We start from the raw sequence: 12,559 nt of genomic DNA on the forward strand, positions 1-12,559 counted from the left end.
TAGGTCATGATCTTGTGGTCATGGGATCCAGCCCTCTTTGGGCTCCATGCTCAGTATGGAGTCTGCTCAGATTCTTTCTTCCTCTCCTCCTCCTTTCCCCTCTGCCCTCCCTGCTCTCGTGCTCTCTCTCTCTCTCTCTCTCAAATAGCTTAATTAATAAAATGTTTTTTTAAAAACTGTTCTTATATCTGTTTTTAAGTTTTTTATTATTTATTTATTTCAAATTTTATTTTATTTAATTTTTAAAAATATTTTATTTATTCATTCATGAGAGACACACAGAGAGAGGCAGAGACACAGGCAGAGGGAGAAGTAGGCTCCATGCAAGGAGCCTGATGTGGGACTTGGATCCCAGATCCCAGGATCACACCCTGAGCCAAAGGCAGATGCTCAACCACTAAGCCACCCAGGCGTCTCTCAAATTTTTATTTTGTTAAGTAATCTTTATGCCAATGGTGGGGTTACAACTCATAACCCCAGTATCAAGAGTCACATGCTCTCCCAATTGAGCCAGCTAGGCATCCCATATGTTTTTTAAAATTCATGTATTTAGTTTTTTAATTCCAGTATAATTAACATAGATTGTTATATTAGTTTCAGGTGTACCATATAGTGAATCAAGAATTCTATACATTACTCAGTGCTCATCATAAGTGTATCCCTTTTTAAAGGATTTTATTTATTTATTTGAGAGAGAGAGAGAGAGAGAGCGCGCGCACAAGTGGGGGGTGGCGGAAGGCCAGAGGGAGAGAGAGAAGCAGATTCCCCATTGAGCAGGGAGCCCAATTCAGTGCTCTGGGGTCATGACCTGAACAGAAGGCAGATGCTTAACTGACTGAGTCACCCAGGTGCCCGTAAATGTATTCTTAATCTGCTTTATCTATTTCACCCATTCCCTACCCATCTCCTCTCTGGTAACCACCAGTTTATTCTCTATATTCAAAAGTCTGGTTTTTTGTTTGTCTCTGTTTTGTTTTTTTTGGCTTTGTTTCTTAAATTCCACACATGAGTGAAATTGTATGATATTTGTCTTTCTTTGACTTATTTCACTTAGCATAGTACCTTCTAGATCCATCCATGTTGTTGCAAATGGCAGGATTTCAATATTTCTTATGACTAATATTCCATTGTGCGTGTGTATGCATATATACCACACCTATATCCATTTCATCTATAGATGAACACTTGGGCTGCTTCCATATTTTTGCTATCATAAATAATGCTGCAATAAACATAGGGATTCACATCTTTTTAAATTCGTGTTTATAGATAATATAGTTTTATCTTAATTTAGTGTTTTATTTGGAAAACCAAAACACTGGTCATTTTAAATTAGCTACTACACATGATTCATTTATTTTTTAACTAGTCCCTATGATATTCAAGAGTGAAGCTCTCAAAAGTACTAGTGGATTAGAATTCCCTGGAAAGCTTTAAGTAAAAAAAAAAAAAAAAAAAAAAGACTGATTTCCTTATGTCACTTAGGCTTAGTGATTCAGAATTTCTGAAGTAGCTTAGGAATTTGCCTTTTTATAAATCTTCTTAGATGATTTGGAAAGCATCCTGATGTGGGAGCAACTGTTCTAGCCTGGCTCACCTTATCCTGAACAGGTGTTGGATAAATAAGTGTCAAATGAATGCGTGCATGCTACCCATGTAAGTATATACACATAGGGACATAAACTTCACTTTTTCCCCCAACAGTGAAATGCACACATCTTCAGTGTACATGGAAGATACTTCTTTTAGGAGAAATCTTTTTGAAGATTTTATTTTTAAAGTTATCTCTACACCCAAGGTGGGGCTTGAACTCACAGCCCCAAGATCAAGAGTCACATGCTCCACTGACTGAGCCAGACAGCTACCCTGAGGATGTCTGATTCTTGAGAAGGGAGACGAAATAGGAGGTGATTTTAGGGCCTTTTACTTTTGTGCACTAAGGGAAATAAAATGATAACATAGCACTCTTCAAATGACTTGGTCACTGACATGAGCAGATTTAGGATGAAAAATTATTGCTTGAGAATTGCAGGACTAGATATGCTCCTATCAGTGTCATCTAATAAAAAGAGGGTAACATTTTAAAGTCAAAAACAATGATGAACGGGGCAATAAACTCTTATTAATGATCCTTCAGTGACCTGAAAATGCAAATAAACTTCTTCCAGGATCTAATTTTGGATTGAAAACTCCTAAAGCATTATTCTTTATTTCCTTGTCCCATCCTATGCTATTAGAGCTCAATCTCGAATATACAGCCCCAAGAACATGAATGTCAAGCCCACTGTTCTGAATTCCGGTAATTTCCCTTGCTTTTCTCTCAACATTTAAATTCATAGAAATTTCGACATCCTTTTGTGAGCAAGGACTAAATGACTCAGGGAGCTTGCTCTGCAGAACTGGAACTTACACAGTCACTTGATACTGTTTCCATATGTACTTGGACAGAAAGTATGCACTTGGTAACCTGTTGCTTCACACAGCTTTCACCTTTTAAGTCTCTTCCTGCTTTTTCACTATTGTACATTCACTTTTCATTGAATCACGTAAATTGGTGAAAGTGAGACAGGTTTGTAATATCCACACATGATGGAGAAGAAAACGGAATCACCGGGTGGCTGAAACAACAGAAATTTCTTTTTGGGAGGCTGGGAAGTCTGAGATCATGGTGTCTGCTGATTTCTCTCCTGGATGCTTGCTCTCTCCTCTCCTCCTGCTGTGTCCTCGTATGGGTAGCTCTCTGGGGCCTACTTCTAAGGGCACTAATCCCATCACAAGGGCCACACCCTCATGACCCCATCCAATCCTCATTACCTCCGGAGGGCCCCACCTCCTAACACCATCACTTTGGGGGTTAGGGCTTCAACCTGAATGAACTTTGGGAAGGACACAAATAGTCACAGCAAGTGTTCCAGAACAAAGACCAGAACCCAGCATCATTGGTTTCAGTGTCACTGCAGAAACATGACATAGCTCAGTTCTTATCAGTGGCATAACAGAGGTATGCAAAAACCAAGGGAGCAGGTGCCTTGTTGGGAAACAGCACTCAGCCAGGGATGACATTACATCCAGTGGACTCAGGAAGAGTGACAATGTTTTCAACAGGTAGGTATTGGAGAGAGGACATTGCAGGCACAGAAAGGGCTCTAAAATGGAAAGGTGTGGGTTGTCTTTGGGAAACAGGGACAGAGCCTATTTAACCACCAAGAACTGGGCACATCAGGCAACAAGGCTGGAAAATCCAGGGTTCTTCTCACTACCCCACTGTTTACTCTGTGGACACTGTCTCTTTCTTTTCACTGTCTGTTTCCTAGAGTAGAGACCCTGTTCCCTACTTATTTGGTTGAACCTAAAGGGACTAGCAAGGGCTCTGCAAAGGGTGGTGTATAAATCACACGGCTGTTGAAAGGAAACAAAGCCAGCAGTGCCCTCGCAGTGGCGAGGCCGTGCCAGTTGTGAAATGGGGCAGCAGAACGTTTTCCCAGTCGAAGTGGAAATGCAGTGGGGCAAGAAAGCAGGGAAGCAGGTCTCCTGCAGGGATCTTAAACTAAATAAGGAGGAAAGACGATCTTTGCCTAAAACACGGGAGGAAGGGGACCTGGGCTTTAGGGTCATCGTGGTCCTTGCACCCCTGGGCTCGGGCGGTCGGGAGAAGGCCTAAGGACCAGAGGTCAAAGGCGTGGAGACAGCGCCCAGCTCGGGGTCGGGGACGGGGACGGGGACGGGGACGGGGACGGGAGCGCCGATGCTCAGCCCCGCGCAGGGTCTGGGGAGGAGGAGGCCTCGCTCGTGCAGCGTGAGCCTGCCTGGGCTCCGCACAACAACATCAAAATTGTTGAAATTATGTTTTTAATACAACCATTTCCAGAACCTCGGACGGTAGTGCCCAAAGGAATCTGAAAAATACCCCGCGGGGCAGGGGAGCGGGGCGTGCCCCGAGTCGGGAGGCTGCAGGCGGCCGCAGCGGCGCAGCGCGGCCCGAGGAGCTCTCCCCGGGCGGGGGCCGAGCCTCCCGGCCTCCCGGCCTCCCGGGCTCCCGGCCTCCCGGGCTCCCCGCCTCCCCGCCTCCCCGCCTCCCGCAGCCGCGGCCCCCGGCCCCTGGCGCACACCCCCTCGCCGCGCGGCCGCGGGGTCCCGGGCGGGGGCGGGGCCGGCAGCGGCGGGGGCGGGGCCTGGCGGGGCTCGCGGTCGCGGCGGGCGGGAGGCGCAGGCTGTTCAGTCTCCTGATTGGGCCTGGGCTGGGCAAGGGGCGGCGCCTTGGGGCGGCTCTGCGGGCCGGCATTGGGCGCCGGGCAGAGGGGGCGTGGTCCGGTGAAGTCAGTTCCGGTTGGTGTAAAACCCCCGGGGCGGCGGCGCCCGGGCTTCAGATGCTTCTGGGTCGCGGCGGGGAGACGTCCCGAGAGCTCGCGTGCGCGCCTGGGAGTCGAGCGCTAGAGCGACCCGGCGAGGGATGGCGGCCCCCGGGACCGCGGCCGCCTCGGCCACCGGCAAGCTCCTGGTGCTGCTGCTGCTCGGGCTCACGGCGCCTGCCGCGGCGCTGGCCGGCTACATCGAGGTGGGGACCGGGCGGGCGCGGAGCGCGGCCTGCGGGCGGGCCCCGGGGGCCGGGGGCGCGGGGGTGGTCGGCGCTGCGGCGGGCTGAGCGCGCCTGCCCCGCCCGCCCGGCTTGGCGCGGCGCTTGGCGCTGGAGGTCGAGCCGCCTCCGCCGCCGCAGAGGCCAAATGAAAGGCATCGGGGCGCAGGGGGGCGCGCGGGGGGAGCTCCGGGGCTCGGGGTGCGCGCGGGGGCTCAGGGGGCGCAGTGCGTGCGGGGGGGCGCGCGGAGGGCGCGGGCCGCCCCCATCCCCAGCCCCATCCCCAGCCCCATCTCCAGCCCCATCCCCAGCCCCATCCCCAGCCCCATCCCCGCCCCCAGCCCCATCCCCATCGCCATCCCGCCCGCCGCGCCGCCGCCTCCCCGGGGGACCTCTGCGCCCTGCGGCCCCGGGCCCGATGCGGGGGCCCCTGCACCCTGCACGCCGCGGACGCCGCCTTTGTTGGCGGGCTGCCCCTGCACGGCCGCGGGGCCCTGGGGACGCTCGGGCCGCCCCGGGAGCAGCGCCGGCACCGGGCGGCGGGTGCGCCTCCCGCGCCCCCCGCGCCCCCCTCGGGAGGACCCGCCGCGCGGGCACCAGGCCTCGGGCGGCTTCGGCCTCGCGGACCCGGGAAGGGCCTCTCCCGCGCCGGCCTTGCCCCCCCTTTTCAGTGGGTTCCAGCGACGACGAGAGGAACCGACGAATACGCCGTAAAAACTCTGGTTTCATCCTACTTTTTTTTTTTTCTTTTTTTTTGGGGGGGTGGGGTGGGGGGTGTTCGGAGTTAAGCAGCAGCTGCGATGCATCGGACAAGCCCAGAAACCTTCGTGCTCCGCGGTGGCTCAGGAGCCGGGATGCGCGGCGGGGCCGGGGTCGCCGGGGTCGGGGAGGGGCCCACGGCCTGGCCCGGACCCTGCGGCTTCGTGAAACCCTGTGTGTTCCTGAGCGAGACGTGCAGCTTTTATTCTTCCTTGCCTTCTCGAAATAGTGCTTGAACTGTTGGACCCGAATGGGTCTCTGATGTAGCTTTTTTTTTCTCTTTTTTTCTCCTTTTTCTCCACTCTTCACTATTTCTAAAATTACAATGGATTTCTGCACGTTTGGCTAATTTCAGAGAGAAGGGATTGCATGACCTAGGCATCGGCCGAGAAGTTTCCAGTAACAACCCCAAGTTAGAATGTGTTCTACAGAATGTTCAGACATCTGCAGGGTCAGATACGTCTAATCAAGAACACACCTCCGCTGCGGCGGCTTAAAACGTTTGTATTCATCCTGCTTAAAGCTTTATGATTCTTTGCAGGAAGGGGGAAGGGAAGTCGTATTGTAAGTAGAGTTAATGTTTATATACACATGTTTGTAGACCATTATTTTTGTTTCCACACAATGGTTAGATTTCTATCTGTGATCCCCCGATGGGATGTTGCAAGCTAGGTCAGCAGGATGCGAAAGGAAGGAAAAAAAAAAAAAGGATTTTTGTCTGGAACGTAGAATTTTTAGTCATGGTGTCAAAAACCATCCTGCTCCCTCTTTTCCCTCACTTCCCCAGGGGATTCGTAGTTTAAGGCGCCAGTAGATGCACAGTAAAGGATTGGTAGGTTTTAAAGACTAACGTCCTTTCAAGTTTAAGCAGAATATTAACACCTGTATGTGTGCCTGCAGAGAAGGAAAAACCAGTTGTGGATTAAATTCAGTTGTTACCCACAACGTTGTTCCATTGAAAAGGCTGGCTAGTTAGAAGGTAGGAATTAGACATTTCCCTAAAATGGTTTATAAGTGCTGTTTTAGGCTGACTTCTGTTCTTTGGAACTGTATTTTTGACCTCACTAAATGATCTTTCAGATAATTTTTCCTTTCGTCAAGTGGGCAAAATTTTACTTGTGCATGTTTCGTTTCATTTCATTTATTTGCTGTCAGGCAAAGGACTGCTGCCTAAACCTTGATTTAGATGAGAATGGCCTAAATCGGGATGTCTTTGGGAAGGTCTTTATTGAGATTAGCCAAAGGGATTCTAGCCAAATCCCTGATCAAGTTGCTTGGCGCAGAATTATTGATTGGCGAATCTTTAGTGTTGCTTGGTGTGGACTGAATTAATCTCTTACACCTGTTTAAAAAGAAAAACCTGCCTCTGTACCGAGGTCATCTCTTTTAAATCCGGGATATGTTCTGTTGTGTGCATGTTCCCATTCGGGATTCTCCGACGGTATTTGTGCTGAAACTCTGCACTCTGTAACAATGGACATTGATGCTTCCGAGAGCCAGAACTCGGGTTCATTCTGCTACATTTAAAAGAGGGCCGTTTGACAGACAATTTTCAGGAACCTCAGATAACAAGGTATGACAACTGACTTAGAAGATAAAGAAGGCTTTGTGTTGGTATTCTGAGTGGTATAGGGAATGTCTGATTATGATTTGGGGAGATGCCAAGGCTTCTGATAGGATTAGCAGTCATCATTTTATCATGACTACTAAAAATCTTTTGATAAATATGATAAATTAAGTCTTAGCAATCAGGTCCTTCTGTCATAGAGGGATTTTGTTTCATTATCTAAAATTGGGCTATATGACAGTTTAAAGGCATGTGGCTACTGAGCTTGCAGTATGATTGCGGGAAGGAGTTTTCCACTTTATTTAATTTTAATTAATTTAAGTTGACATTTAAAACTGATAGTTCAGGGACTGGAAAACTTTTAGCTGTTTTTGATAGAATTTGGTTATGTGGATCTACTTTTTGAACTGTACATTTAATGAAATCTAAATGCAGATCAAGTATTTCCTATGCAAATTTAGCATCTGAAATGCATTGTACTGTAACATGCACACCAGATTTTGAAGATTTACAATGAAAAAAATTGTGAAATATCTCAGTAATTTTTGTATTGATGATGACATCGAAATGATGAAATTTGAAACCGTGGCTAACTAAAATATGTTAAACTTAGTTTCACCTGTTTCTTTTAATCTTAATGCGGCCACCTGAAAATACAACATATATAGCTCATATTATACTTCTTCTAGACGATGCTAATTTAATGTCTTGCCTGAAATTGATCGAGCATGCTTTTAAATGTTTTTTAGGACAATTTTAAGTCATTTTTTTGGTTACTTTTTTCAATTAAAAATGTTATTTAAAAAGAAGTTCAAACTTACAAAAATAGCGAAAATGGTACAAATAACTCTCATACCCGGAATCACCAGTTAATGTTTTTCCTATTCAGCATTTGCTTTATTTTTTTATTCTATTCTTATGTATTTTTTGAAGTATTTATGAGTTCCATTCATCCTGCCCCTTAATTCCTTCACTTTATATTTCCTGAGAACCAAGGAAATTGTCTTACGTGTTAGTACAGTTATCGATTTAAGGAAATTTGACATTGATATGATCTTAAAATCAAATCTGTCCATATTTCCAGTTGTCAGTTGACCCAATAATGTTTTTTATAGCATTCAAAAACATAGTTATTTTTAAAGCTGAAGAGCTTAGAAGTCTTGGCAGTAAAATGTGAAGGGTTATTCATGTTTTCCAAATATAAAAAACAGATTTTTAAAAAGGATTTATTTATTTATTATTTTAGAGGGGGCAGAGGGAGAGGCAGGATAAGGGAGATCATCTCCAGCAGACTCCCCACGGAGTGGGGAGCCTGTTTGGGGGCTCAGTCTCATGACCCTGAGATCATGACCTGAGCCCTAAATCAAGACTCGGTTGCTTACCTGACTGACCAGGTGCCCCTAAGAATCAGATATGTTTAACTTATCTGATGTTTTGACTTTGGAAAATCAAAGCTTAAGCCTTTCAAGATCTTTAATTATGTTTTTCACCCTTTCTGAATTCTTGGGCTTCTGTACTTTTTTTTTTTTTTTTTTTTTGGTAAGATTTTATTTTTAAGTAATCTCTACCTCCAGTGTGGGGCTTGAACTTAGAACCCTAAGATCAAGAGTCACATGGTCTGTTGACTGAGCCATCCAGGCTCCCCATTCTGCACTTTTTCTTTCTTTCTTTCTTTAAAAATTTTATTTATTTATTCATGAGAGAGGCAGAGACACAGGCAGAGGGAGAAGCAGTCTCTATGCAGGGAGCCCGATGCAGGACTCGATCCCTGCAGCTCAGAATCACGCCCCGAGCTGAAGGCAGGTGCTCAACTGCTGAGCCACCCAGGGGTCCCTGCATGTTCTTTTTGACATAACAGAAGAAAAATTTTATAGGTAGTACACATTCATTGTAAAATTTAAAAAATACAGATGAATAAAAAGGGAAAAATAATCTCAAAACGTATCTTCCAGGGAAACCTCACTGTAAACATGATGTATACCTTAGTAGATCAAGTACATATATTTCGTAAAACTGGCATATATTGCATATTGGAGTTGGTACCTAGCAGTTATTACTTTGAATTGTCCTAAAATGAATTACTGTAAGAAAATCAAGTTTTCTGTCTGATAAAAGGTAGGGATAAATCTTTGTACAGTAATTGTAGTTTCTGGGGGTCATTTGAGAGAGAATTTGAAATTGTCTCTATTCCAATTTTCAAGAGTTGTTTTTTAGTGAGATAAAGTAGATTACCTTGATGCTTAATTAAATTTAGTATTGTATACCTTGATCTATGGCCTAAGATGGAAAGTGGACCATATCGGCCCATTCAAATAGAAATAGGTTCTAAAAAAATAAAAATAAATTAAAAAAAAAAAGAAATAGGTTCTAGTCCTTTGTACAACTAATTATTTTTGCTCAATTTTTTTTTACATAAGCTCATGAAGTTTTTTTTTTTTTTTTTTTTTTAAAGATTTTATGTATGTATTCATGATAGACACACACAAAGAGAGAGGCAGAGACACAGGCAGAGGGAGGAGCAGGCTCCATGCAGGGAGTCTGACGTGGGACTCGATCCTGGGACTCCAGGATCACACCCTGGGCAGAAGGCAGGCGCTTAAACTGCTGAGCCACCCAGGCTGCCCTGAAGTTGTTTTTTTTAAATGAAATGCCTTTATAATCTTTTTATTTTTCAATTCATTTTATTATTTATTAAAAAAATTTTTTTAAGAGAGAAAGGGAGTGGGGAGGGACAGAGGGGGAGAGAGGATCTTAAGCAGGCTCCATGCCCAGCACAGAACCCAACATGGAGCTCAGTCTCATGACCCTGAGATCAAGACATGAGCTGAAATCAGAGTTGGCTGCTTAACCGATTGAGCCACCCAGGCTCCCCAACTATAATCTTTTTTTAAAATAGGCTTTTCATTTGTTATTTAGCCTACGAGTGTTTGTTGAATCACTGTTGTTAGGTTCTGTTTTACTTATTTTTATTTTATTTTAAAAATATTTATTTATTGATGAGAGAGACACAGAGAGGCAGAGACATAGGCAGAGGGAGAAGCATGCTCCCTGCCGGGAAACGTGGGACTCGATCCCGGAACCCCGGGATCACACCCTGAGCCAAAGGCAAATGCTCAACCACTGAGCCACCCAGGTGCCCTGAGGTTCTGTTGTAGATGCTAAATGCTACAGTAGTAAAAAACAAATATGCATAGTGCTTTTTACTCTACAGGATGCACTTGCCTGTGATTTCACGGCCGCACCCTCAGAGAATCTCATTGAGTACATCTGGGAGTCTCAGTTTTAAATGCTCCCCAGGTGATTCTTGTGTGCAAGTACAGAAAAACAAAACAGCAGCATACAAAAAACCCTAACAGAACTCTTTTGGGCACATTATCTTCTTAGTCTCTGTGGGCAGCTTACTGAAGTCAGTATTGTTATCCCCACTTAAAAAGGGAGTCAGTAGAGGTCAGGGGCCTAAGGCCAATCAGCAGGGCCCAGGTACAAATCCATCTGTCCTCTTCTAAGTCTGTTGCTCTTTCATCTGCGTCAGGGTGTTTCATAAGGTCTCTCTTGTGGTTGCAGATCTCCTTTTCTGTCTTCCCCACTACCAAAAAATCTGATGTAAGTATTTGCTTTAAAAGAAATTAATTTCATAGAAGTTAGATATATCATGAACCAGTATATGCCAAACTATATACCAAAGTGGTTATCTTTGAAGGATATAATTACAGGAGACTTTGTCTTTTTACATTTTCCATGGATTTTCCAAAAACTTCTAATGCCTTTTTATATAATGTGCCATCATGCTTGGGCTCTCTCTCGCTCTCTCTCTAAATAATAATTTTGTTTCATCTTCGTATTCTGCAAAATTTAAGGAAAGGAAATTTAAAAGCCCCCCCCCCCCCATTTGTGTGTGTGTGTGGTGGAGGAGGGGGAGTCTTATAAAAGTCAGGGGATGGGATTATTTGGAAGAGATTTACAGTCACTAGCCTAGCTAGTTGATAGACAAACCATAGGAGGAGGTTGATGGTTATCACTGACTGGGATAAGATTGTGGTCCAGAAAAAAGTTAATCAGCATTTGGAGTGGGACACCTGTGAGATCAGTTAACTGAGTAGCTCTGGGCAACCTTTCCATTCTCCCTTTCGCAGCCAAACACCTCTGATGGTTACAGATCGGATGTGGTTCCAGAGGACATGCTGTGGTATGATAATGCCCAGGGGAGGAGGGGACGACCTCTTCCTGTGTATCTCCCCTAAAGGGTGAAGAAATCTTTCTCAAAGCCCACCAGCACAATTCCCCTCAAATCTTACTGGACAGAATTGCACCAGATGCTCCTAGCCAAACGAGATGTTGGCAGGGGAGCAGTACTGCGAGCGGGTTGGGTTCTGTTGGAAAAGTGCTACAGGAGTTGGGTAGATGACCGCATGTGTGCAGCAAGGGCATTCTCTGGTTGCTTGTAGAACAGGTGGGCTGGCTGGAAGGAAAAAGAACTAATTCTTACCTAAATTATCTGTGGGTTAAATGTTTGCTGGCAAAACTGAGAAATTGGAGGAACCTCATAAAGGTTTTTTGTTTTGTTTTTAAAAGATTTTATTTATTTATTCATGAGAGAGAGACACACAGAGAGAAAGAGAGAGGCAGAGACATAGGCAGAGGGAGAAGCAGGCTCCATGCAGGGAGCCCGATGTGGGACTCGATCCCGGGTCTCCAGGATCACGCCCTGGGCTGAAGGTGGCACTAAACCGCTGAGCCACCCAGGCTGCCCTCATGCAGGGTATTGATTAGGATCTTGGCCCTTCATTTTGAGGGCTGTTGCTGTCTAGAACAGAATGGCTGGAATGATAAGGAATATGAAGAATTTGACATGAAACATGGAGAAACTGTAAGGGAGATATTTAGCTTGGGAGAAGAAGAAAGTGTGGGATTTAGTGGTGGTGGTGAAGAAGAACATAAGCCTTTTAGAATATTTTATAGTTTGTTTCTGGAAGGCTAAGTAGGAAACTGAAGCAGAGTTTTTCCGTGGAGAAATGAGATGAAAAGACTGTAGGACATGGTTTTATTTTACTCCCTTATGAATATTTCCAACATATTATGGTAGAAATACAAAGATACTCCTATATACACCACCCAATTTTGTTAAATTTTAACACTTCCCATATTTGCTTTAGCCTTTTTTTTTTTTTTGAGTACTAAAACATAGATAAATAAAACATTACAGTAGAAAGGCCTCCTTTGAACGTTTACCAATCCCATTAACCTTTCTTTCCAGAAGTAACTCTTATCTTGAGTTGGGAGTTTAGCATTCCCGTTCATGTTTTCATGCTGAGAGACGTCCCTTTCTTCTTTTTGGATTCCAAAGAAGTTTGTTCAGGTTCTTAGAGTTGTAATAAATGTTTATCAATGCAGCGAATTAATTGTTTGAACATAATTATGATTTAAAAGCTAAGATACTTGAAGTGGAAGTGAAGGTAGCCCCGTCCTCCTGAAGGTGCCAGGCATACATGGCACCATTGCAACCCTCCCTACATCAAAAGCCCTTGAGTATTTTTTAGTATATGTGCTGCCGAAGCGAGCACTGCCCTGGAGTATTTTTGAGCTTTTTAAAATTTATAACTCAGTGTATTTTCATAAAACACATACTGATGTAACTACTGCCAAGGTAAAAAATAGAACAC

The 12,559-nt window shown here is 45.0% G+C and overlaps 1 protein-coding gene across 4 annotated transcripts in view; it reads left to right on the plus strand.

The window, feature by feature from the left end:
• Positions 1 to 4,348: 4,348 nt before the first annotated feature.
• APLP2 (amyloid beta precursor like protein 2) overlaps positions 4,349 to 12,559 on the plus strand; it is an 82,213-nt gene continuing 74,002 nt past the window's right edge. For all 4 annotated transcript variants that reach the window (XM_072822715.1, XM_072822718.1, XM_072822719.1 and 1 more), the window contains exon 1: positions 4,349 to 4,555. In XM_072822715.1, coding sequence (XP_072678816.1) covers positions 4,451 to 4,555 — 105 coding nt within the window. In that variant the 5' untranslated portion in view covers positions 4,349 to 4,450. The remainder of the gene's footprint in view (positions 4,556 to 12,559) is intronic.

This window comes from Canis lupus, chromosome 3 (assembly GCF_048164855.1).
Source record: "Canis lupus baileyi chromosome 3, mCanLup2.hap1, whole genome shotgun sequence".
NCBI lineage: Eukaryota > Metazoa > Chordata > Mammalia > Carnivora > Canidae > Canis > Canis lupus.